This window comes from Cyprinodon variegatus, unplaced genomic scaffold (assembly GCF_000732505.1).
Source record: "Cyprinodon variegatus isolate N-32 unplaced genomic scaffold, C_variegatus-1.0 Scaffold231, whole genome shotgun sequence".
NCBI classification, from domain to species: domain Eukaryota; kingdom Metazoa; phylum Chordata; class Actinopteri; order Cyprinodontiformes; family Cyprinodontidae; genus Cyprinodon; species Cyprinodon variegatus.
In genome coordinates, this window is record NW_015150684.1 from 24,351 (window position 1) to 48,042 (window position 23,692).

Consider the following 23,692-nt stretch of genomic DNA (forward strand, 5'->3'; position numbering starts at 1 on the left):
TTCAAATAACTAAAATGTTAATATAATCATCCAGTCATCATATTTGTTCTTGTTTTGAGAGATGAAAAAATTAGACCTAAAAGGCCACTTAGGATAAAACCAAACCTCTCACTGCTAAATTAAACCCAGATATATTTTAATTTGGAGTTAGATGAATTTTGAGCTGAATACTTAGAAACATATCTAGTGATTGGATTAAAACCAATATTGAAACCTTTTTATTATAATGTGAATGTTACGCTTGGAAGAATATAGGTGAGGGGAAGCTTGTCTGAGGCCAGGGTGAAATATCAGGGGCAGAAGCTGAATAAACATTGATTTGAGCAAATAAAGCAACTTCTCTAGACATCAGCCAGAAAGTTCAAGCTTTGGTGCAAATGGTTCTTCCAAATGGACAATGACCCCAAGCAAAGAGTCAAATTAGTTACAAAGTGACCTAAGAACTACAAAGCCAATGATTTTAGAGTGACCATCACAAAGCCCTGATATCAGTCCCATAGAAAACACAGAGAGGCGAGGAAGGTGTGTGTAAGGAATGTGTGAATTCTTTCAGGAGCAAAGGGCCAAAATTACAACACAAAAATGTTCTTTCTACCAAATACTCAGGAAATATATTAAAATGTCTGAATTCAAAGAGTTTTGGAAAGAAAACACCATCTGTTATTCTCACTAAAAGCAAAATAAATGTTAAAATGAACAGTTCCTTGCTTTTTCATTAAATAGTCACCATTTCAGATTCAAATGATGATTATATTAATCTGCTTTAAAGGCGCTCTCCTTCTGAAATGCCATTAGCTCGACACCCAGGTAGTGACGACTGATCTGTGTCTCCAAACTGAGCGCCTGGCTGCAGGTAAGATACTGATGACAGATAATAGCTTCCCTGATCAATATTAATGTTTGTCTCTCATTGTTTACGCGGAAGGGAAACTACTGACTGCTTTGCCAACAGCAACCACTCTATGATAATCATTTCCAGATGCTAAGCTTTTATTGACAGCATTTGAAAAAGTGTTTCCTCAGTTGTCTGGATACCAAACAGTTAATTAGGATTTGTTTAATTTAATGTACTTCATTTATCTGGAGGCTCTAAATTGGCTAAATGTTAAAGCGTTGTTTTTCTGTTCCATTCATCCGTTTCTCCATGTGTGGTGGGCTGAACTCTGTCTCTCCCTGGGAAATCACTCGGTTGTGTTTTTCCAGAGTCAGCGGGTAACTGCATTAGTGCTAAAGTGACACCTCAGGCCACTAAAACGGAGTCTGGATATGAGAACCCAAACATCGGGTGTCCAACTGAGAAGCCAGAGTGCTAAAGTTCTCACAGAAGACAGCCATAAAGAAAAGCATCATTAGACCTCAGAGTTCCTTTGAAGGGAAAATTAGTCTGATTTCATTTCATTTTATGATCTTTTTTCCACATTCAGCACTTGAAAATGATCACAAGAAACAAATAATATAACTAAACATGAAGCTGCTTTTACCTGCTGGTATCAATTCTGTACAAAGACTTCTTATTTGTTTAAGGTCATATTCTAAGTAAAGTATGTGAACCAGGTTAGACTTAGGGAATAAAAATGTGAAGAAATTAACTATAGCCATTTTCAAATAATCTGATAAAAGAATAAAATAAAATAAAGCCTTCAAATCCATGCTTACTATGCATTTAGTGCGGTGATTAATCAAAAATATTTTTATAATAAAATGAATGAAAAATATTTGGCACTCCTTACAGTTCCTAGTCTGTGTTTCCCTAAGGTGTAACTATGATAAAGCTAAAGATGCTAATTCCTCCTAGCATTGCTTTATGAGGACAGTGGTAGCTTATTAAAATGTTTTACACATTTTCTTTACTAACAAACAAGGAATTTGGTTTTGGTTACCAGCAGTTCAAACAACCACAGTATGTAAAATTAATTAATTAATTAATTGAAAAAAAAATATTAAAAGGGACAATATAAATATAAGGATTATAGCAGCATGTATAAGTTTCTGTTTTCTCTGTTCATCTTTTGTTTGTTTTTTTATAAATAAATAAGGTAGGTTTTAATACCGTAGTTAAAGCACCATAGTAATTTATTTCCATCAAAGTCTCAGACTCAGTGTCAGACTTTGAGGTTTCCATTGTGTTCCTCATAAAGTCAGCTAGAGAGAATAAACTGTCTTTGTGTCATGTTGTTTTCGGGCTCCTTGGTGCCGACCCGAAGGTAAAAGTCTAAACCGGCCAGGATGTGTGGGGTCGGCAGAGATGTGAACTGCTCTATTTTTGTCCCTACACTCCTACAGGAGGGAAGGTCAGAGCTGATGATCCTCTCTGCTGATCTAATTGTTCATTGTTTAAAACTGTCCTGTGTTTTTAGATGAGCCAAACTTCACAGACATGGATGTGTGTAAAAAGGCTGAATGGCAGCAGTGTGGAGGATGGACAGCAGCTCCTGTGGGAGGTTATGCTTCCTGAGTTGCTACAGGAAGTTTCCGTTGGGCCTTCATTCAAACACGGCCTCTGTGAAGACCTCCTCAGGTTTCTGAAGAGGATGGTGCTCAGGAACTGGAAGTGGTCCAATGATGACACTGTGTTTTTGAGGGTGGGGGTGTGTCTGTGTGTGTGTACCTGTCTAGCTGTCAGAGTGAGGACCATTTTTCCAATTTTACCATCAAATTGAGTACCAGTTGTTGCAAAGTCAGGACGTTTTGCCAGTCCTAACATGCTATTTTGCTAATGTTAGGTTTAGGGCTAAGGTGACAATTGGTTAGGGTTAGGGTGAGGTATGCATTGATAATGGTTAGGTTTAGGGTTGGTTTTAGAGTTAGGGCATAGAAAGGGTTTTAACTGAAAATCAATGGAAGTCAACACATGGTCCTCACTACGATAGCAGAATGAGTATGCGTGTGTGTGTGTGTGTGTGTGTGTGTGTGTGTGGGGTGGGACTCTTCTCAGAAAGTGTAAAATATTTAGAAAAAGTTTCAGTTATATGTCATGATGTAACATTTTTTTGTTGTTGTTTTTACATTGCCAAATACATGTACTGCAAATAAAAAACTCCTGATTAAATGATGGATTACTTAATATTTCAGCTACTGATTATCATCATAAAATTAAAGGAATTCATTTCATCTTTTAACACATCCACAGTAGGGCTTCTCATAAGTGTGAATGACACTGCCAATAAAATAGCTTAGATAAAAGTTAGTTAATCTAAAGAGAAAAGAAGAAATCAAGCTTTTTTAAATCAAGTTTTTTAAATTAGGACCAAACTATCACTGATGGTTCATAGAGAAGTTTAACTCTAATGTACAGGGCGGCTACAAAGCATTAGAAAACAGTTTAACAATACCACAGGATAAAATCTGATCTGTCAGACAGAAAAAAATTATATATATATATATAAAAAAAACTAAGATATTATGTTAAAAATGAAGAAGTGGGGAATCCCTCCAAACCCAGCGAAACACTCATAGAAAACAGTGTGGGCTTAGAAAACACATCAAAAGATAGCTGAGTAATACAGTCTATTCTAAAAAAAATCTTATAAACCCTTAACTTTCCTGTAAATTTCCCCTGTTTGCAAAAATGTTGATTAAACTGTATTAAAATTAACATCCAATGGTTGAGAAAGTCTCATGGTAAAGAGGCACTGTCAGCATGGTGTCAGCCTGATTAGGGTCTGCAGACGAGCACACCAGGTGAGAAGAAGGAGGCTGTTCCAGATAAGCTCCGTCAGAGCAGGAAGATTTGTCTAGACAAGCTGTAACCTCATTAGCATCCAAGGAGCAGAGATGAGCCACAGATCAGCTGATTCAATTCTTACATGTGGTAGATTGCATATTGAAAAAGCTTCCAAAGACGCTTCAATCTTATCATGATAAAGCTTTTGATAAAATCCAGTGATCACATCAATCAGGCTGGTAGTAGGAAATAGAAGTTAATCAACATTCAATATGTCCGATTAGGTGGATTCTGTTGAGAAAAACTATTAGCATTGGTAGACTTATATGATTTTATAAGGTAATTAAAAAGACAATTATTATACCACAAAGTATAACACAGATGTGAAAATGTACGGAGCCTGGTGAAAGGATTTTTTGACACTATGTCAGGTTATAAAGTGGAAGGAATTACACTATGACTTTGTCTTCAGCTCCCTTGAATCAATACTTTATAAACCAACTTTCTCTGCATTTCATTTAAGTCTTTTGAGAACAATTCTTTCCAGTCTGGTGATTTTTTCAAAATGACTCTAGCTTGTTCAGACTGGATGGGCAGGTCAGGACTTTGACTAGGCCAGTCTAAAACATCATTATACTTTAATTTGACCTTTTAGGTCAGCCTGTAGGTTTAAGGTTGATCTCCTGCAGGTAGGTGGACTGTCCACCACACTGCATTTTGAAAATATAGGCCAAAAACTATAATCCTATGAAGCTACCCCCCCACAGCACTAGGAGGGAGTATTGGAACGGGTGTTTGCGATGCGATACGTGTCACAATACTTGGATCACAATATATTATGGCGATATTACAATATCACTATATATTGCAATATTTTCCCCAGCAATCAAAATTTAATGTATTGACATAAAAGCAAGTATATGAAATGATTTTAGTGAACATTAAATACAATACATGCAAATCATTAAAAAAAATGCATATTAAGTAAAAGATTAAATTCTAATGGGTAAAGTTATCTTTTATTTGGCAGTAGAAAACAATGTAACATCTGAAAGAAATGTATCAACGATTTAGAGCTGTAGATAAAAATTAGTTTCAATCCTTATATACAACTGTAAATAAAGCATTACAATTATATATTTTTTTTCTTTTAATTGAAAAAAAGGTTGTATTTTGATTTTGCTTCACATTAATTGTGCAGCTGTGTTCAGTAAGGCGTGTGAATAACTGTTAAAGATTCACAACCTGCAACCTTGATGGAGGTGCAGTAACACAGCAAGGAGCTCACTGGTTCACTTGTTGAAAATATGTGCACTTTACTAATAGTTATAGGAGTAGGTTGATTGCAAGTTGTGACCTTTTTGGGTAAATTCTATTATGTTATGTTATTAAGTAATAATACTGGAACTGTAGGTCAAACTCATGCATACATAATTGTAATAAATTATGGAGAATAGATCTTCTTTAAGAATATTTTCAGGACTCATATGCGTCTACTGTTTTCCTTTGGGCCTATATCTAAAAATAAAAACACCAGCTTTTTAAAAATCATCCAATCAAATTTTTACATACTAATAGGAAATCTAACTTCAAGTAGGAAAGTATTGCATTGCAAATACACTTCTTTAAATAAACTGTGATACCAGTTCACACACAAAGTTTAGACTGTGGGAGAGTGTTTATATCTGTCGATGAATCAAACCCACATAGCTGGTTTTAGGTTAGTATAGTTAAAGTAAAATCATCTTGAGCTTTCTCTTTACCTTGAAGACATCTGGAGTGGCATCAGTCATCTGGAATGCATTTGTTGTATCAACATGTTTTCTCTTTAGTAATGAAATGAAATGTTTTAAAGACGTCACCCACTTCTCCCCATTAAAGCTCTCAGACTTTTTTCAGTGTTGCAGATTTGCAAAGTGGGGATTTATGGAGTTTGTGGAGATGTGGCTGTGTGTTTCCAGGGACAGCCACAGGTGTGAATGCCATGTGACTGAGGTCAAGAAGGGGAAACTGAGAGTGTTCAGCTGTCCGTTTAAATCATTGCGGTAGAGGAGTATGCTGGAGACCTACCAAGGAAATGTGTACCGTCAACGTAGCAAAGACCTCGCTTAGCAACAGAATCTTTAATGTGTGTCCCTGTGTGCACAGACCTTTTTAAGGAAATTCAGCTTTTCTTCCTGTGCACAGTTCACCGAACCCTGCTGCTTTAGGTGAACAGGTTTAATTCAAGCACACCAAACTGTTGACCACATCTGAAAACGTCTTTATTTCCTTTCAAGTGTACGGTATTGCTCCACTTCATAATAGTGCAAAATTCAACATAATAAAGTTTCATAAATAGCAAACATATAAATAAACAAATAACACAACATCGACCACAAACTTAAAAAAGGGTTACAGTCACAATAAAATTGCAAAATCAAAACTAAGAAACTGAACAATAAATGTACATTTCATTCCACACGACAAAGGCTTTGAGTCTTATGTGAATTTGTGCAGCTTTTTAACTCACTTTACAGAATAAATCACATTTTTATAAGGGCATCAACGCTCCAATTCTACCTTTGCACACTAATGAATATGGAGAAATGAAAAATAATAAAACAGATCAACTAAATCCTTTAAAATAAGGAGAAAAGACAACTTCTTAGAAGTCTGGAATGGTATCACTGCACTACACATGAACTGAACTCAGCTATGACATCCGACTAGACCTAAAGGGTTTGAGGGGAATACTTCAGACAAAGCAGATTTTCATTGTAACATTTATGCGATCGGAACGCACACCGTCGTTTCAGCTTCGTTTGAAAAAAGTAGAACCTAAAACATGAGCTAAACACAGTTTAAAAACAGATATGGATCAATTTCAAAGTGGAGAAAGTAAACGACAGCATCCACCGTTCAAGCCTGGCTATCCTGAGGAGTAAACAATGCACCTATACGCGTTTTTGAAAAAGAATTTAGGTAAGAGACAATAAATACAATCAGATATACAGTGAGGTACAGGGTCATGTGGCAGTGAATAAACATTAAGAAATGCAAAACACAGCAAGCAGTCCACAATCCCAGACCCACACAGTCCTCTCTCAATCTCTCAATCTTCTTCCCCATTTCCGTCCATGACATGCACGTCACACGCCTAAATAAATAATAAAACACTCTCAAATAGTTGGATCTGTTTCTTTCTCTTTAAAACAGAATATATTAGATCTTATAAATACATATACTTCTGTATTATTTGTTATTTTATATAAATAAAGATCCAAACTCATTTACAGTTCTGAGGGCAAAGCCTGTTATTTGTATCCATGCTTTCTTGCAGTGCTTTTAAACATTGCTCGTTACTGCCACCTAGCGATGCACAGTGGCACCACATCTACATTTCTCTCTCTTTTTTTTTTTTTTTTTTTTTTGGAAGGAGGAGAATCTGTGCTGAGAAGGAAACATGCATGGTACAACCACTAAAAGGCTACATTCCAAAAGTAAAATCGTTCGGCATCCGTCTTTTTTTTAATATATATATATATATTATATATTATTGTGAAAAACTTCTGACGTTAAAAAAAGAAAAGCTGTGCAGAAAACTACGACATCTAACCCAAAAGTAACAGCAAACTTTACAGAATCAGGGTGTTTTATGATATGTGTTTCAAACACTAATCATGATGGGCTGCACCCTTTTGCTTTTTATTTTATTTTTCAAGAAACAGGTTTTGAATGATTGTGATATACGGAGAGGGGCTCTGAGGCAATCCAGACCAGATACGGTGCAGTTCAGAGCTAATAGCAACGTGGCAAAAAGAGACATCTAGAAATAAGGGGAAAACTTTAGTATAAATATTTCATAATTGCATTGTTATATTATTTTCAAAAACTCCAATGTATTTAGACTCGTATTCTATCGTCATATTTTATCCTGTTTTACCAGGTGCTAATAATTCTGGAGTGTACTGTACCACATAAGGAGGCCTCAGTAGCCCTCCCTCCCTCTATGTGCTGCCTGCAGTCCTCCTCCTCCCCTGCTTCTCACACAGAACAGTTTCGTCTTTTCCCAGATCCAGTCTGGGCTGTAGCAGCGGTGGCCGAGGTCAACCAAACGGTGACCCCGTGTCAAAGGCTGGTGGAGGACACCGATAGGGTGGGGGAGGAAGGCGGCGGAAAGTTCAGGAGCTCCAGCACCGCTACGCCCACGCTGCTGCGGCGCGTGAACATGCAGGAGGCCGCAACCCACTTGTTGCTGCGCGGGTTGTACTTTTCGATGGAGTTGAGACTTGAGCTGCCATCGTTGCCTCCCACAGCGTATAACCACCCGTCCATAGCCACCAGGTCATGAGTGCTCCTAGGAGATAAGATGTATGATGACTTGTAGATCATTCACCTCCTGGTTTTTATAAATACTTTCATTACAGCCCATATTATTTAGTCACGACTTGCCAGGGTATTTATTTTCCTCTCACAGACTGCTTCACCTTTTATGCTTTATAAAAGCAACCTTAAATTAATTTTAGAAAATGTACTTCACAAAACGATGCAGAGTAGTGTATAACTATGAAGAGGAAAGAAAGGATTCCTGATTTTATTACATTTTCAGCAGATTAAACTAAAGATGCATATATATATATATATATATATATATATATATATATATATATATGCGCATCTTTCTTTAGCTTAACCTACAGAAAATGCAATAAAATAAGGAATCCTTTCTGACCCATTTCACTGCAGTATCCCTGAGTATAATCTAATGTGACCCACTGCTTTCAAAAGGTACACAATCATAATAGATCCCTCCAGTGTGCATTTTAACCTCAGTATAAATGCAGCTGTCCCTGGAGGCTTTGGGAGGTTTGATAGAGAGCATTTGGAAACAACAAGAACAAAAAGCATGAAAGGACAGAAACGCAGCAGGTCAGAGAGGTTTAACACAGAGATGCATCATAAAACCCTAATGTTATCTGAGCGCAACAGCAGCCTGGTACTACTCTGTCATTTGATATCAGTTGCAAAAAAAGAATAGAAAATTAATCAGTCAGATATAATTGAAATAGTTTGAGCCTGAATGGTTTTTTATTTAGAAAAATGACTGGATTTGTTTCATTGCATCCGTCTATGACTCTATGTCGATGCAATGTCGGTCACAACAACATGGATCACATTAAAACTCCAAGCTTCTTGAGTAAGTTTTCTTTGGGAAAGGGAAACTGTCCTTTTTTTTTTTTTTTTTTTTTGGTTTTATCTGCTACACATCAGTCAATCAGTCAACCATTAGCATGCACCCCACAAATCTATCCTTCATGGAAGAGTGGGAAAAAAGCACCACTACTGAAATAAAGTGGTTAGATGTAAAATTTGTAGCCACCTACAAGCCTGGATACAGCAAACATGTGGAAGAAGTGCTACTTCTGGCCAATATGCAACAGCTCATCAGCGATATAAGGAAGATTATTGGAGTTAAATAGGAGAGAATGTTGGAAGAAAACCTCTTAAGAGTCTTTGGTGGAGGGTAACCTTCCAGCAGGGGAATGAGTCTAAACATGCAGTCAGTGCAGCTATGAAAAACCTAAGATCAGAACATGAACAATTTGTTTAATGGCTCTGAAAGAGCTAACCGATCTATTTGGCGATCTGAACCCAAGATGACCAGCCCTCCTCAAAGCAGTGTGAGGCTTAAAGTGTTTTGCAAAGAGGAACGATCTCACATCTCTCCATTTGCAAACCCAAGGCTTGGATTACAGCAATAGGCGTTCAACAGGTATTTGTCTTTTGACTGTTACATGAAACTATTAGTAAAATGTTTTATTTTTTTACCTAATGTAAAATGTCTGAGTTTTCAGTGGGATTTTTTGGATGACATAAAAGGAGACTGATAAGAACTAATTAAGCTCTCAAAGACAAACATGAATTATCTATAAGCTGTTATCAGGTTTTCCGTCTCTCTCTCCGATGTCCTCCTAAAGCATTGCTGTGTCTATAGATTTCCCTCCATCTGAGACAACATGTTGCTGTAAATGTGAGCACGCCGGCCTCTTCTGCAACTCTTCATCTTCAAAGTCATAAGAAAATTATGTTTCTGTAAAGGAAGTTATTTGATGTTTATCCCTTAAGAAGGCAGCAGACAAAATCTAAGGCCCTAATTTAAGAGAAATAATCTTATCCAATATTTTCTTTACAAAGTTAAAATTAAAGGGAAGCCTTTTAATTTTTGTATAAACCTCCCTTAGATATATATCCATTTGCTTTAGGTCATCTGAACAAGCAGAAACACCACATTTTCCACCACAGGAACACTCCGGGGGTGCGTCCTCTTCTCTACTCTGCCTTCATCTAAAAAATATCCACCATTATACTGAATCTCAAACCAAATATTTGCTTCTTTTAGAAACAAATCTCCTTTTCTTTAATTAAGCTTTATAAAATGTTGAGCATTTTAGTAAAAAATATTGAACTATGACATTTTTAGAAAAGTAGCATGAGCACCAAAATGCTGACGCTGTGGTCATTTCACAGTTCGTTTCTTTTTTTGGAATCTGGCCTGAAACAGATCAGCACTATTTCATAATCTATAGCAGCTAAACTTGTTAAAGACTGAAGTGATCATGCAGATTCTTTTAAGTAAACTTTGTGAACATTATTATCAGAAAAATTGCCTCTTCATTGTTAAAAACAAACATTTGTTTCCTTTGTTGCTTGGTATTTTAACTACAGGCCAACAGCAAAAAGCTTTAAAAGTTACTCTTGACATGGATTCAAATATCCCTTTTTTCAAAACTTTTTTGGTGTCTGTCCTCACGACCCAGACTAGGAAAAAAAACAACTTCCAGATTTAAATCTTTGTAAAATAATTTGAAGCAGAACTGGACAATAACATGTAGAGGGTCTCAGTATTCGACCAAAAAGAGTAATTCAGAAAACAACCTGGAACAAACATTTTCCAAAATGGCGGAAATTATGCTGGACTTCAGGGGGCAGAGATGCATCGAATCAATTTCAATCTCCATAGCAATGTAAAGAAGGGAGAAGATGTTTTCCCATGCATCCACATTTAGGCTGATCTCTTCACGCCTATGAAGGACTCCCATCAGGTGGGAAAAGTGCAAAAGATGCATTTAATCACCTGGAAGTGAATGCAAGCTGTACTACTGTTTTCCATTTGCACAGCATAGAACAGGAAAGAGCTGCAGCAGGTGGTAAGGATGGCAGACTGGTTATTAATAGACCATTATCTACCCTTAAAGACATCAACTGTACAGCGAGTGTAAGAGAAGGTCGCCTCATTTACTTTTCTATTCCTAGAAAAGTGACGATAAAGTACTACTCTGTTTTAGTTCACTCCCAACTTGTTTCCTAATCAGTTCCAAATAAAGTTTTTTTTACTTATTTAATCCAAAAAAAACAACATCTACTAAAGAGATGACTGTTTGGGGAGGTTCGATAAATTTTCCAAAGCTGTCACATAAACCAAAGACTGAAGAATTTATTGGACTAGATCGACTAAAAAGGTTTTGAGGGATAAAAAGCTGGGAGCTTTAAAATGCCAACGCATGTTCAGCTGGTTCTTGTTGTCAGTTGAAGCCCTACAAAGGCAGCAGAACTGGGTCATCTTGACGGTTCAGCTCGGTAGGGTGTGCCTCCTCGGGTTCAGTTTCCTAAAAGAATCCAATTTATTCATCATCTCCCTCACATTCTTTTTGGCCGAAAACAACTAAACTAAAAAAAAAAAAAAAGAAACACTTTGGAAATATCTAGATTTGTAATTTGATCTGTTATGATGGACAAATGCGGTTTAAAGCAGCCCTGCAGCTGATGGGCTGCAAAGAACATATCACCGTACCGTACCAATGGATTGCAATGTTAAAAGCAGAACCACCTATATAAAGAAGGACGTATTTATTTTGTGTTCCATCGATTAATCCATAGAAGATCCCAAAGAACTATTTCTCTCTTTCTTACGGCAGTGTTTATGTCATTAAACAACCAGAAACTGAACTAAATAATGATGAAGGTGGGACTTTTCGCTCATCGCCTGCGCTGTTTGTGCTGCTGAAGGCTGACCTGCGTATGTTCATGGGGGCGACTCCTTCCCAGGTGTTCGTCTTCGGGTTGAACCGCTCCACTGAGTTCAGACAGCTGGTGCCGTCGTTGCCTCCCGCCACGTACAGCATGCCGTCCAGCACGGCCACCCCAGCGCTGCTGCGGCGGCTCAGCATGTTAGCGATGGCCGTCCACGTGTTGCTCTGTGCGTCAGAGAGGTGATGTATTTAGTCTGGAAAGCTTGAGTGAAACTGAAGCTGCCAACATCTCTGAGGATACATTTCAGAGCAGTTTACCTGCGGGTCGTATTTCTCCACCGTAGCCAGATGTGAGGAGCTGTCGTAGCCTCCCACCGCATATAAGCTCCCGTCTGCAGGGAAAAATGGGGAGTAAACAGAGAACATAAATATTAGCAGAGAAGTACCAAGGCAGCAACTCCCCCTGTACGACTGCTGTTAAAATAAAACTTAATAATAATGAAAAAAGATCCTACCCAGAGTTGCTACTCGTACATATCTCCTTCTGGTACTCATGGCAGCGATTGATGTCCAGGTGCTGGTCAGAGGGTCGTAACGCTCTGCGCTGCAAGGGGAAAAAAGATCAACATTTATTAAAATTACTGCGTCAGACCAACAATAAATCCACTGAAGATAAACATCTGATTGCCTTTCCAACTATTCACACAGCCTGCAGCTGTCTTTTGCATGTTGGTTGATAGGATTTCAGTGATAAACGTTACAGTTTTAAATCTGTAGCAGTCTGCAAAGTGTGGGACTTATTTTCATTCAGTGCCTCACTGTCAATAACCAACAGAGCCACCAAACACGTCACTTCAGGTACATTTCTACCAGCTTCAGCAAACTTCTTCTGGTTACACACTGGAAAAGATCTATAGCAAAATAAAAAAAAGACTATAGACCACCATCACATCTGGGTCTATCAGATTCCATGCTGATGATCCCTGCATGCACCCCTCTCATGGCTGAGAACCTCAACCCAGCTGCACCACAACGGCTGAAGGCGATGCTGCGCTAACAGAGGAGTTCAACCACTTCTTTGCATGCTTTAAGGTGGAAAGACCTAGGTGAGGGAGCATGAGATGAGGTGCAAACTGAGAGCAATAGACGCCAGGAAGGCTGGCAGGACCAGATGATTTGACGGGGATGGTCTTCACTAAGATCTTCAACCAGCCACTTGCTGTGTCCGAATGTCTGTCCTAACCACTATATAGAGCACTCCATAGTGGCCATTTTAAATTAGTGTCCGAGTGTCTAGTGTATGAAAAAGTAGCGGACTCAAAATTTCCCACAATGTACTTTGAAAAGTAGTGATCAACTCGGTCCTCAACACATCCAAGACAGAGGAGGTGATTCAGAAAGAGAAATACTAATCTGCAGGCCATCTGCATAAATGGAGATGTCCAAGGAGAGGATGCCCAGCTTCAAGCTCCTCGGTGTGCAGGTAGATGCAGACCTCCAATGGAGATCCAACACCTCTGCGGTTGAGAAGGAGGCCCAACAGTGGCTGCACTTCCTGAGGATCCTCAGGGAGCTTGACTTGAAGAGGGAGGTGCCATCTGTCTTCTACCACTGCTCCATTGAGAGTGTGTTGACATACTGCATCTCTGTGTGGTTCCAGCTGCACCGTGCCACAAAGGAAGGCACCAAGGAGGGTTTCACTGCCCAGGGGACCAATGGCCACCTTCTATCCTCCCTACAGGACCTCTACAGTGCCCACTATCTCAAGAGGGAATGCAGCATTCTAGGAGGTTATATATGTTCTAGATTTGCTTTAATTACTAATGTTCGCCAACAAGCCTTTAGAGATCAGCTGGATTTTAACAGAGATTAAATTACAAATAGGAAAACAAGCTTTTTAATTAGGCCTCTTCTGAAGGCCTTTGGTTGCACCGGATTTTATGTCAAGGTATCAAAGGAAACGAATTCTGAAAATCCTTTTTCTGTCTTCTGGAGAGTTTTGGTTCCAATATCGATGAACTGAGAAATTCTCAAGAGATATATATTTTTTGCAACGTGCTGTAGATTCAAAATACTAAGGAGCTGTATTCATCACTGTGTAGGTGTGTGCGTGTGTGTGCACCTGTTCAGACAGGAAGCTCCATCATAACCCCCAGCAGCGTACAGCAGGCCATGCAGGACAGCTACACCCAGGCAACTCCGCCTTGTTCCCATGGAAACCTCGGGCTGCCAGGAGTTGGTGATGGGATCGTAGGACTCCACCGTTGCGAGGTCTGAGGTTCCATCATACCTGAAAAGTAAGAAAGTCCAGGTGATCAGTAAACATTGTGTACTGCACTGATTATGTTGTAGGATCATTAGCAGAAGAAAATATCAGACAAGGCGTTAAAAATAATTACATTCAATACAGATATCTGTTTTTATAAGAAACCGGAGTTTATTGGTAGATCTGTGAAACCAGGGAGGAGCAGCCATGTTCAGTCTGAGCCATAAAACAGCAGACAGTTGTTTTAGGGAGGATAAATAATGACCTCTGCTTTAGCAGTGCTGTAAAGATAAGTCCCCAGGTCTTATATGTCCTGGCACCACTCAGTGTTTGATTTAAAGGTCAACTTGGTGAGTTTTATCACTCACCCTCCGACGGCATAGAGTCTGTTCCCTATGGCCGCCACACCGACTCGTGCACGCCGTGTGGACATGGATGCCACCATGTGCCAGCGATCCGTCCTTGTGTCGTACGCCTCGCAGTCTCCATGGATGGCGAAAAGGCTCCCCCCGCCTGCAAAAAAAAGATTTATTATACATGCATGAAGTAAGACAAACCAGAGATGCTTTTTTTCCCTACATGTTCCCTAATGGGTGAATTCAGGGACACACTGACCGACGGCAAAGAGCACGGGGCTGGCACCCTCGCAGCGCCGAGGGCGCGTCCGGCTGTTGCTCAAGACGCCCCTCTGCTCAGGCATCAGGTGGTACTTCAGAGCCTCGATCAGCAGATCCTTGCACTCTGAGTGGTGACGCACTAGCAGCTCCGTGTCAACGTTGCTCATCAGGAAGTCTCGTCTCAGCAGAGGCAGCCGCACGCACTTCATCAGCTGTGGAAAAAGAACGATATAGAGGGGAAAAAATAAACACATGGGTTGGTGTTTATTGTTGTGGGATGGGTAGCAGAAAACCCTTACTTACCCACGGCACATGCTGCCTTCGTCCATCTATGTCGTGTTTCACCCAGCTCAACACAGCGCGGTACACCTCCTCCTCAGACGGCACGTTTAGATTATCACTGGAGATCAGGTCAAGGACCTGGAAAAACATGACAGGGAGGTAAAATTTAGACAAACACAGATTCTTTACTAACCTGAAATAACATTCAGATAAATTACAACAATCCCTCCTCCTGCTGGGGGAATAAAGCTACACCAATGTCTGCTCTCAAGTCTTTTGCATCATCAAACAGGATTATCTGCTTTCCATCTTAAATCAGCAACCCTGTGCTTTCCAAACAAAAAAAATCCCCACAGCATGATACCGCCACCACCTATAGTGGACAAATAGCTGATCCTTCAATAGATTCAGAGCTTTGGATCCTCCAGCGTTATACACCAATTCAAACTGAATATCTTGCAGTTTGAGGTTTTCTTGTGATTTAATATAAACAAGTTAAAGAAACCCTCCTTATCTTTGCTGCATTATTTTAAAGAACGAGTCCAGATTTGATGCAGTTATTTGATCACACATAAAATCTTCTGTATTTATGTTATGTTCTCTGAGCCTTTGCTGCGATTTATTTAAAGCTGTGATTATTCAAGCACATAAAACAGCGGTCCGAGTGGCTGGCTGGCACCGTTCCCAGGTCAACGCTAAGCTAACAGGGTCTGAAGGGAACAGAGCAGCCAGCTGCTGCCGTGGCCACCATCCTTACTGGCCGCCACTGAGGAACACAGCCTCCTCTAATCCACCAACATAAAACGTCTTCAAAATGGCATCCATGTGATCCTGGATCAGCGAGCCATCAGCCACGCTGACTAATCACTGTCACACCTTCTTGATTTCTCCCCCCACAGAACATGAAAAGAAATATGGGCATATTTCACAGCCCTGTGAGCTCACAGTCTTTCAGTAGAGAGAAATAAATCCAGACATGCAACAGTTTGGAAAAGCTGTGGAAAGAAGAATGGACCTGGAGAAAACTGTAGACCTTTAATCTGCTTTAACGTTGCCTTTTTAAGTCTGAGGCCTTTGGAGGCAGAAACATTGTCAGGCTTTGGCTCCACTGCTGCACGAGCGGCGAAGCTAATGGGAGCAGCTGTGTGCTTTAAAGCCACCATCATCTCCCCTTTGATCACAAAGACCAGAAAAATTAACCTTCTTTATCTGAAGTTATTCCTGCAGGGCTTTTAGTGCTTTAGATATGATGGAAAAAAACACCCTGCAGTAGAACTGTGGAATAAAATGAATTAAGTCCAATCAAGGAGAATTTATCATCAGCAGCTTTTAAGAAATTAATCCTGACAAGAAATCGACTTCACTCCCAGAAAGCGTTTCTTTTTATTTCACTCAAACAAATTGTTTCCCAATACTAAAAAAGAAAACGAAGATGTGCTTCTTCTGATGAAAGGGACCCCTGGTTATAAATCATCATATCAATTTAACCAAACCGTGCCTTTTATGACTAAATATAGCAGCAGCAGCTGAATTAAAAACACAAAGACCGACTGCAGCAGGTCACATTTATTACAACCGAGCTCAGATTTGATTTATGACATCAGAGTTGGGTCATTACAGCCCACGCTACGTTTATACAGCTGCAGCATGGATGAATAAAAGACCTTTAAAAGTATGAACAATTATTAACAGGCAAGAAGATGCTCCAGAATAAAAAGGTTGCAATAAATGCGTGGTAAACGTTCCTTATTTACACAGACATATCTGATAGGGAACATTTAGAGGTTGACCTGCAGAAAAACATATCAGTCTCAGCTATCTGGCACAATACTGGACTAACTGCATAAGCTGAAATCAAGGAAGAACTCCATAATGAAAACCAGACCTAAATGATCAAAATAAATAGATTTAAAAAATTATTAAATTTAATATATTCCACTGAAACCTGAACACAACAATGAACACGATGAAAGGAATCCGGACTCTTTGTCTTTCCTTATTTAACCTGTTAATCTGTGAGTAGAGGAGCAGCAACTTAACACCCAAATCTTACTTTGTTTATAAAACTTAAATGGAAAATACTTTATTAATGCAAAAGGGAAATTAATGTTGAAATACAAACATTTATTATTTTATCCAATAGAAAACGGCTTTAGATGATCCGCTGTTTCGCAGCTTTCCAGGGTGACCTGCTAATCTGAGAAACAAACTAGCTGCAAAAACCGACGACTTGTATAATCTGCAGACGCTTCTCAAGCCTTACTAATACAAATAATAAACCGATGGCTAAATCCCTTAATATCGGTCTAATCTGGTGACAATACTGGAACCAGACTAGAAACTCTTACTGATATGTAGGAGGCGTACACATAGTTGTTTGCTCTATAAACAGTAGAGCAGCTGTGAAAATGTCACTGGCTTTGCCTAATTACCACTTCCAGGAGCAGCACTGCTGCAGCCGAGCCCAAACAGCAATAAGTGGCGGTTCAGCTGAGTGGATGCAGCAGATGGACTGGACACCAGGCAATGGAATGGAAAGGATCCAACTAATGCTCAGAGAACAGAGAGGGTTTAAAGAACGCCATGCCTACAGCCACGCTATCCCCCACCTGTACTTTACCTCCACGGTGACAGGAAAGATGGCTAGAGCTAAGAAAAAATGGCAACCCTGGAAGAAAACCTGTTGGAGGCCGCAAAAGCCTTGAGATTTGGGTGGCGGTTCACAGAGCAGCGGCAAAATCAGATTCCTGTGTGAGAATGGCCTAGTCAAAGTCCAGCCCTAAAACCAATCAGGAATATCCTGAAAGGTGATGCTAACAAATGCTCTCCATGAAAGTCAGGGGAGGAGGAGAACAAATGATGCCTTTTCTTCCACCTCACAGTTTTCCTCCTTGATTTGTTTATTTAAAGATTCTAATAAAACAAATTCAAGTTTGTGTTTTTAAATGTAATAAAACGCATAATTCAAGAACATACAAAGGCAATATTTTTGCTAAGCATTGTACATTACACATTGTAGGAGCTTTACTCCCTACAATGAGAATACATTATTAAAATTCATGAGCATGAGTCAGCAGAGCAAACACAGCAGCCTACCTGCTTCAGCGGCAGCAGCATGAACTCCTCCGTTTTGGACACTTCCACAAAGTGCTGCAGCACGTACTTGTGCGCCGACTTGAGCAGGTCGCTGCAGGAGTGCGTGTCTGCAAAGCCTCGGATGCCCAGGCAGTTGGAGGGATCCAGCTGACTGAGGAGGAACTTGCAGCATGCGTCCCTCACCCCGTTGAGCTGCAGCAGGCTGGCGGCTGGGAGCAAGGTCTATCCACAAGGTGATATACAGTTCAAGAACAGTCCTTTTTATGTTCATGGTTAATTGACTCAAACTGAAAACTTCGACCCCACCTGGACGTTACCTTCCCCGACCACAATCTCTGCTGTGTAGGCGTACTGGACGAGCTGCTCCAAAGCTTGGGAGTCGATGTCGTGCAGGGTCACGTGAGTCTGCCGGCTCTCAGACATCTCATCTAAACGGCCAAACAGAACCAAATGAGCCAAAGAGCAACCAGCAAGCCGTTACTCTGCCTGATCCAGATCAACTCCCTCCTCAGTCATGTTGGCATCTGCTAAGGTACACAACCCTGCAGCTGAACGTCAGCACAGATAAGTTTCTTCCCTTCTACGTGATGAAATATTTGGACCTAGTGATATTTTTCCAACATTCTTAAAAATTAACAGAAGAATGCAAAGGGAAATAAAACTGTTCTCAATATGATTAATGAGGTGAAACAAACAGATTTTTTAAGGCTTCGTTTTTAACGGCCTCTTTAAATTAGATGTTTACCAGCTCGGTTTGCAAAATAATAGGAAGTCAGTCTCCACAGCAAGAACTCTGACCACCTGCACCTCAGACAGCACCAGCAAGGAGGAAATGATAAGCTGTAAAGGATGTTGGGGCTTTACGTCTACAACTAAAGGAAATACTTGAGGTTTGCTGTCAGCGTTTAATGCGTCTCAACCCTCTTGATGTACATTTCAGAGGATTAAAGCAAACCGTGCCTTACATACATTTAGGCCTCTTGACCTTTCTCTTATTTTTTCATGCTACCATCCTAAAGTTTAATCAATTATCGGGGTATAGCATCACATTGGTGTATAAGTGTGATGTGGAATTGAATTTAAGCTTTTCCAGACAATTAAAAATCCGAATACTGTAGCTTTTTTAGTGCTCAGCTTCCCTGATTTAACTATACTGTTGTAATTCTAGGGCTTTAAAACCAAATATAGAAGCTAATCAAATTGCTGCACCGTAAAACCACCATTTAGTCCAATCACAGCTGTGAGTTTAGCGTGGTATGTTTACCCAGATTTTGCAAATCTAGAAACTATAAGCTAGGTGGTTTAATCTACTTTTTTCTTTAAGTTCCATAAAAAAAGACAAACTACATAAATTTCCTTTAAAAGAGTACTTTCACACATCCTTTGGTGGGTGACCTTATTTAAAAATGTAATTTAAGCTGTGAAACTTTCTAGTAAAATAATCACGTTTCAGGACAATGAAAATCAAACAGGCTGAATGTTTGCAGGCAGTGGTGTCACACGGTATATTAGTTTATTAGAACACATCTAACAAGTAGGAGAAATAGCTAGAAACTGACATTTTTAACAATTTTTTAAGCCAGAGAAGCCAAAGCTTGACCAACAAGCCATCCCTTTGGATTTAGGTCTAGAAAACAACATTTAAGGTGCAAATTGTTTTGGAGCTCCAATGAGGGACTGAACAGTCATTCAGAGCTTAGCATGTTGCTTTATAACAACAATCTGGTTTAAACTTTTCTCCCTAATCTGTCTGTTGCTCTCTTTTTCTCCCTTATATTTGTTCACTAATGTTCCCTAAAACCTCCGAGGCCTTTGCAGAACAACTAGATTAAATCTGGGATTATATTTCTCACATGGGGACTATTTTCTTGTCAAGCATCTCTTGGATGAATTTCAGTGATGACTATCACAGAAAAAGGGACTAAATAAAAATGCACTTTTTAATTGGTGAAAACAAATCCACTGTACGGCAAAATTATCCAGAACCTTTGGAGTATGAAGCAGATCATCAACTCACTGGTAAACATGGCGTGGAAATACGGGCTGCAGGACGCCAGCACCACTTTGTGCGCCTTGATTTCTTTGTTGGAAACATGAAGCACGATGTCACACAGCAGGCCACGCTGTCGCATCCTGTTCATGGAGACGAAGGAGTCGTGATAGTGCCGCTTCGAGTTGTGCGAGATGCTGTGCCCATCGCGGTTGAGCAGCTGCATGCCCCCCTCCATCATGATGCCTGGCGCTGCCGTGGTGGCTTTGTGTTTGGGCGGCACGCTGGGCAACTGAAACAGTAAGAAAACAGAGCCCCCCTTCTCTTATTAAAACCTTCTTCCATTCCTTCAGACTAGGCAGGTACTTGGACAGGTGTCCTGATCCATCATCGTTAATACAGTCACAGCAGTAGGAGCCGTCCTGTCAGATATGACACAAGTCCCCGCTAACACAACACGAATAAAAGTCGGCAACAAAGTGCTGCTGGATGCAAAGTGCTGACATGAATTCATCCCAGTCCAGTTTAATTACATTTTAATTTGACAGCAAAGATTTCTATTCCTTAAGTCAGATTAATGTGGTTAGGCCCTTTATTTGATGTTCTTTTTTCATTTACAATTTCAGATTTCCTTGCAAGGCTGCTTAACATATTACTGAAATATCAGAGTGGTCACCATTGCTTTGCTATCATCAGTGAGGTGCAATATTAATAAATATTTTTCATTTACCGTATCCATTAATGAACAATTAATCTGAACTAATCTGATCAATTTTAAAACTATTTTTTTGATGAATAAATGGGGATAATTTTATAAATCCTATTGCATTCAAAAATTGCAATCTCCATCCATGCAGCTTTAATGCATTTCTACTTAACCCATGAACAGCGATCGGACCAGAGCCATCCTTTTATTCACCATGCTGTAAATACTAAGGACCTTCCACTAATTATAAGGAAAAAAAATAAACACTGGGATATTTACTTAATGCCCCGACTTATAAGGTACGCCCTATCGCATATCTGTCTGCCATCTGTCAGTTGAATATTTACTAACAGGGAGTTTAGTAAAATTCTTCCTTTATCAAAAATTCACATGCTTCATTTTTAAGTCATCTAATTTATCTAGAATCTCTTTAAAAGGCAAAGAAAGCTTTGCAAGAAGTTTTGACTCTAGATTATTTTATTGTTGTTGTTATGCATATAGACCTGACAACTGTTTTCAACAGAGTGGGTCTAAACAGCTGGGCTCCAATTTCAAGAATGATGTCTGTGTGTCTTTCTCTATCCTTAAACAATGAAAGCAACAATTCTCAATTAATTGGCGTGCTGAAATCGAAACTTGCCTGCAATCATTTTCTTGCTTTCAATCAGGATGCAACAAACAAATATTTAACTGATGTTTGGTTCCAGAGGTATTTTTGAAAGTACTGCAGTGGATCTGTGAAACCCAGAGCGTTGCCTCAAAACACATTAAAAATAAAGCTGGAATATTTAAAAGGGAGTGACTCCAATTTCATCCCTCTCTTTTCTGGGTCCCTGTTAGTTTAAGAATAGAGAAATAAACTTTATTATCATTACACTGTCACAAGCACAAAGTAGCTAAATGCATTTTGCATCTATCCAGAAGTGCTATACAGGATTTAAATATTTATTTATAAGTGCACAGAGACTCTTTATTGACTATAAATGGTATATATTTGCAGACAGTAATTGTAAGAAGCTATAAAGTTTTATGATCAACTTTAAAGTTTTATTGTTGACATACAAACTCCCAAACTGCTACGATATGTTATAAAAGACCCAAAAACCAACTATTTAAATCACATGGAAAACATGATTTTAATTCACTGGCTTTTAAATGCGTTTGATTAAATGTTTGCATCTTTATTGCCTCATTTGATCACATCTTTACCAACTATGTGATTTTTTTATTTGATTGCATTGGCTTTTCATTTATTCTAAGCTTTTGTTTTCTATTTCTTGAGTACAGCACTATTGTTTTGATACATTTTCGTCAAAATAAAGATTTATTTAAAAGCAACACACTAAGACAATCTCCTCCTGAAGGACTATTGACCAGTTTGAAGTTCAAGTTTCTCATATCAGGTTAATACAACTAGGAAAAAAAGCTGTTAAATAAATAGAGATGCTATTTATTAAGCTCCTTTAACTGCATATGCTCTGGTGTCCCTCTGACATCTCAAATGTCATCACAGCTGCCTGGCGACCAGCTCAGGAGCACATTTTTTCCAAAACACAATAGACCACAAAAACACCAACTGTATCCCTGAGTCAGGAAGCAATCCCCTGTCAGGCTCAGAGGAATACTGCTGCACATTGAAACATGCATATGTGCAACACTGAGCCCTGGATCACAACTAAACTAAAACAGAGATCACATGTTTGTTTTTTTTGTCTCTGGTTGACACTGACAAAAACCACACGATTTGCAGCAGAATAGTTTTTCTTAGGTAATCATAGGAAACACAATCTATTTTAAATGACAGCACCCATCAGCTGCAGTTTCTTTACCGGTGTTGCGGGTATCCTTGGACACGGTGTCCTCTGATGGGAGAGAATCAACAACAGTCGCAGTCAGACTGCCTTAGCATCGCTACCATCGTCTGTCTCTTCTTTCCATATTCTGACCACAGCAGTATAGGAAATATGAAGAAAGCCTCTGTTTTGTGCTGTACTCGCTGACGTCAATGCAAAAACAAAAAAGAGCAGCACGAATCGGATCGTTAAGGTGGAGCCACAGCAGCCCAGAGTGCGACTGGTGAAACTGCACGGACAGCTGCGATGTAAATAGGCAGGAATAAACAGGGGATAAAATAAAGCAGTAGAGCATAAGAAGCTGATGAACTAACACTGTGATTTTTAATCACGGGAAGATAACATCATACCGTCTTAAAAGCCACCTTTTGTTTGGGCTGAGTACGGAAGTGCGTTCGATATAGACTCGCAGGGCTTTCGCGAAGGGTGGAGCTTACCTTAACCGTACTATTGTTAGCGGTTGTCCGTGTCGGTTATCCCGGAGAGTCAAAATCAAACAAATGCAAACCAACTCAACCATTTAAATAGACATGTTTCTGCTGTAAAACGCAATTTAAAAATCAACGCTACACAGATATTCAACATTCCTACGTATGTTTTAAATGACAAGCCACCAAGCATGTAAAGAAACCCCTATTGTTTCCGTGTGTGCTAGCTCGCTAAGCTAGCGTCGCTTTAGTTTGTAGAATGGATAAAGCAGACGGTACTCACCCGCTGCCGCCTCCGGTGTCGATGAGACAGCGCTGTCTTTTGTCGGTTTGTAAGCTTGCCCAGGTTTGTGGTTATGTAAAACAACTGATAAATACAAAAAAAGAAAGAAGCGAAACTAATCTTCCCACCCTCGGATTATTCAATTTAAACCTCACGTGCCGCACCAAAACAGTGCAGTCCCCTGAGTGCGTAGCTTTGCCTGCTAAATATAAAGGTTGGCGTCAACGCTTCGATGGGTTTTTGTATTCCAAAGTATATCATCACTTTAAAAAGGAAGGTTGTTTATTTCAGTCGCTGTAATGACCAGTGTTTCATTAAATGGGTAAATTTGTATTAATTTAAATAACAAGTAACGCTGGTCGCACATTAGAAACACAAAATCAAATCTGTGGGTGCGCACGATTTCCGAGCCAGCAAGGCGGGCGGAACGCAGAATAGGCGCTAATAGAGCTTAACTCCAGCACTGGTTATGATCCTGAAAGTCCCACTGGACCT

General features: G+C 39.6%; 1 protein-coding gene across 2 annotated transcripts; it reads right to left on the minus strand.

The window, feature by feature from the left end:
• Positions 1–5,914: 5,914 nt before the first annotated feature.
• On the minus strand, positions 5,915–23,686 carry klhl17 (kelch like family member 17). 2 transcript variants are annotated; one of them, XM_015381344.1, is made up of 12 exons: positions 23,198–23,686; positions 19,955–20,219; positions 18,244–18,365; positions 17,938–18,159; positions 14,863–14,979; positions 14,558–14,771; positions 14,311–14,455; positions 13,799–13,966; positions 12,192–12,280; positions 11,995–12,068; positions 11,720–11,901; positions 5,915–8,003 (listed from the first exon to the last, which is right to left on the minus strand). In XM_015381344.1, the coding sequence occupies exons 2-12, from the start codon at positions 20,166–20,168 to the stop codon at positions 7,775–7,777; spliced, it is 1,776 nt and encodes a 591-aa protein (XP_015236830.1). In that variant the 5' UTR covers positions 20,169–20,219; positions 23,198–23,686; the 3' UTR covers positions 5,915–7,774. The 2 variants fall into 2 exon arrangements, with proteins under 2 accessions (XP_015236830.1, XP_015236831.1); XM_015381345.1 differs by lacking the exon at positions 23,198–23,686 and adding an exon at positions 22,463–23,060.
• Between the last annotated feature and the right edge of the window lie 6 nt (positions 23,687–23,692).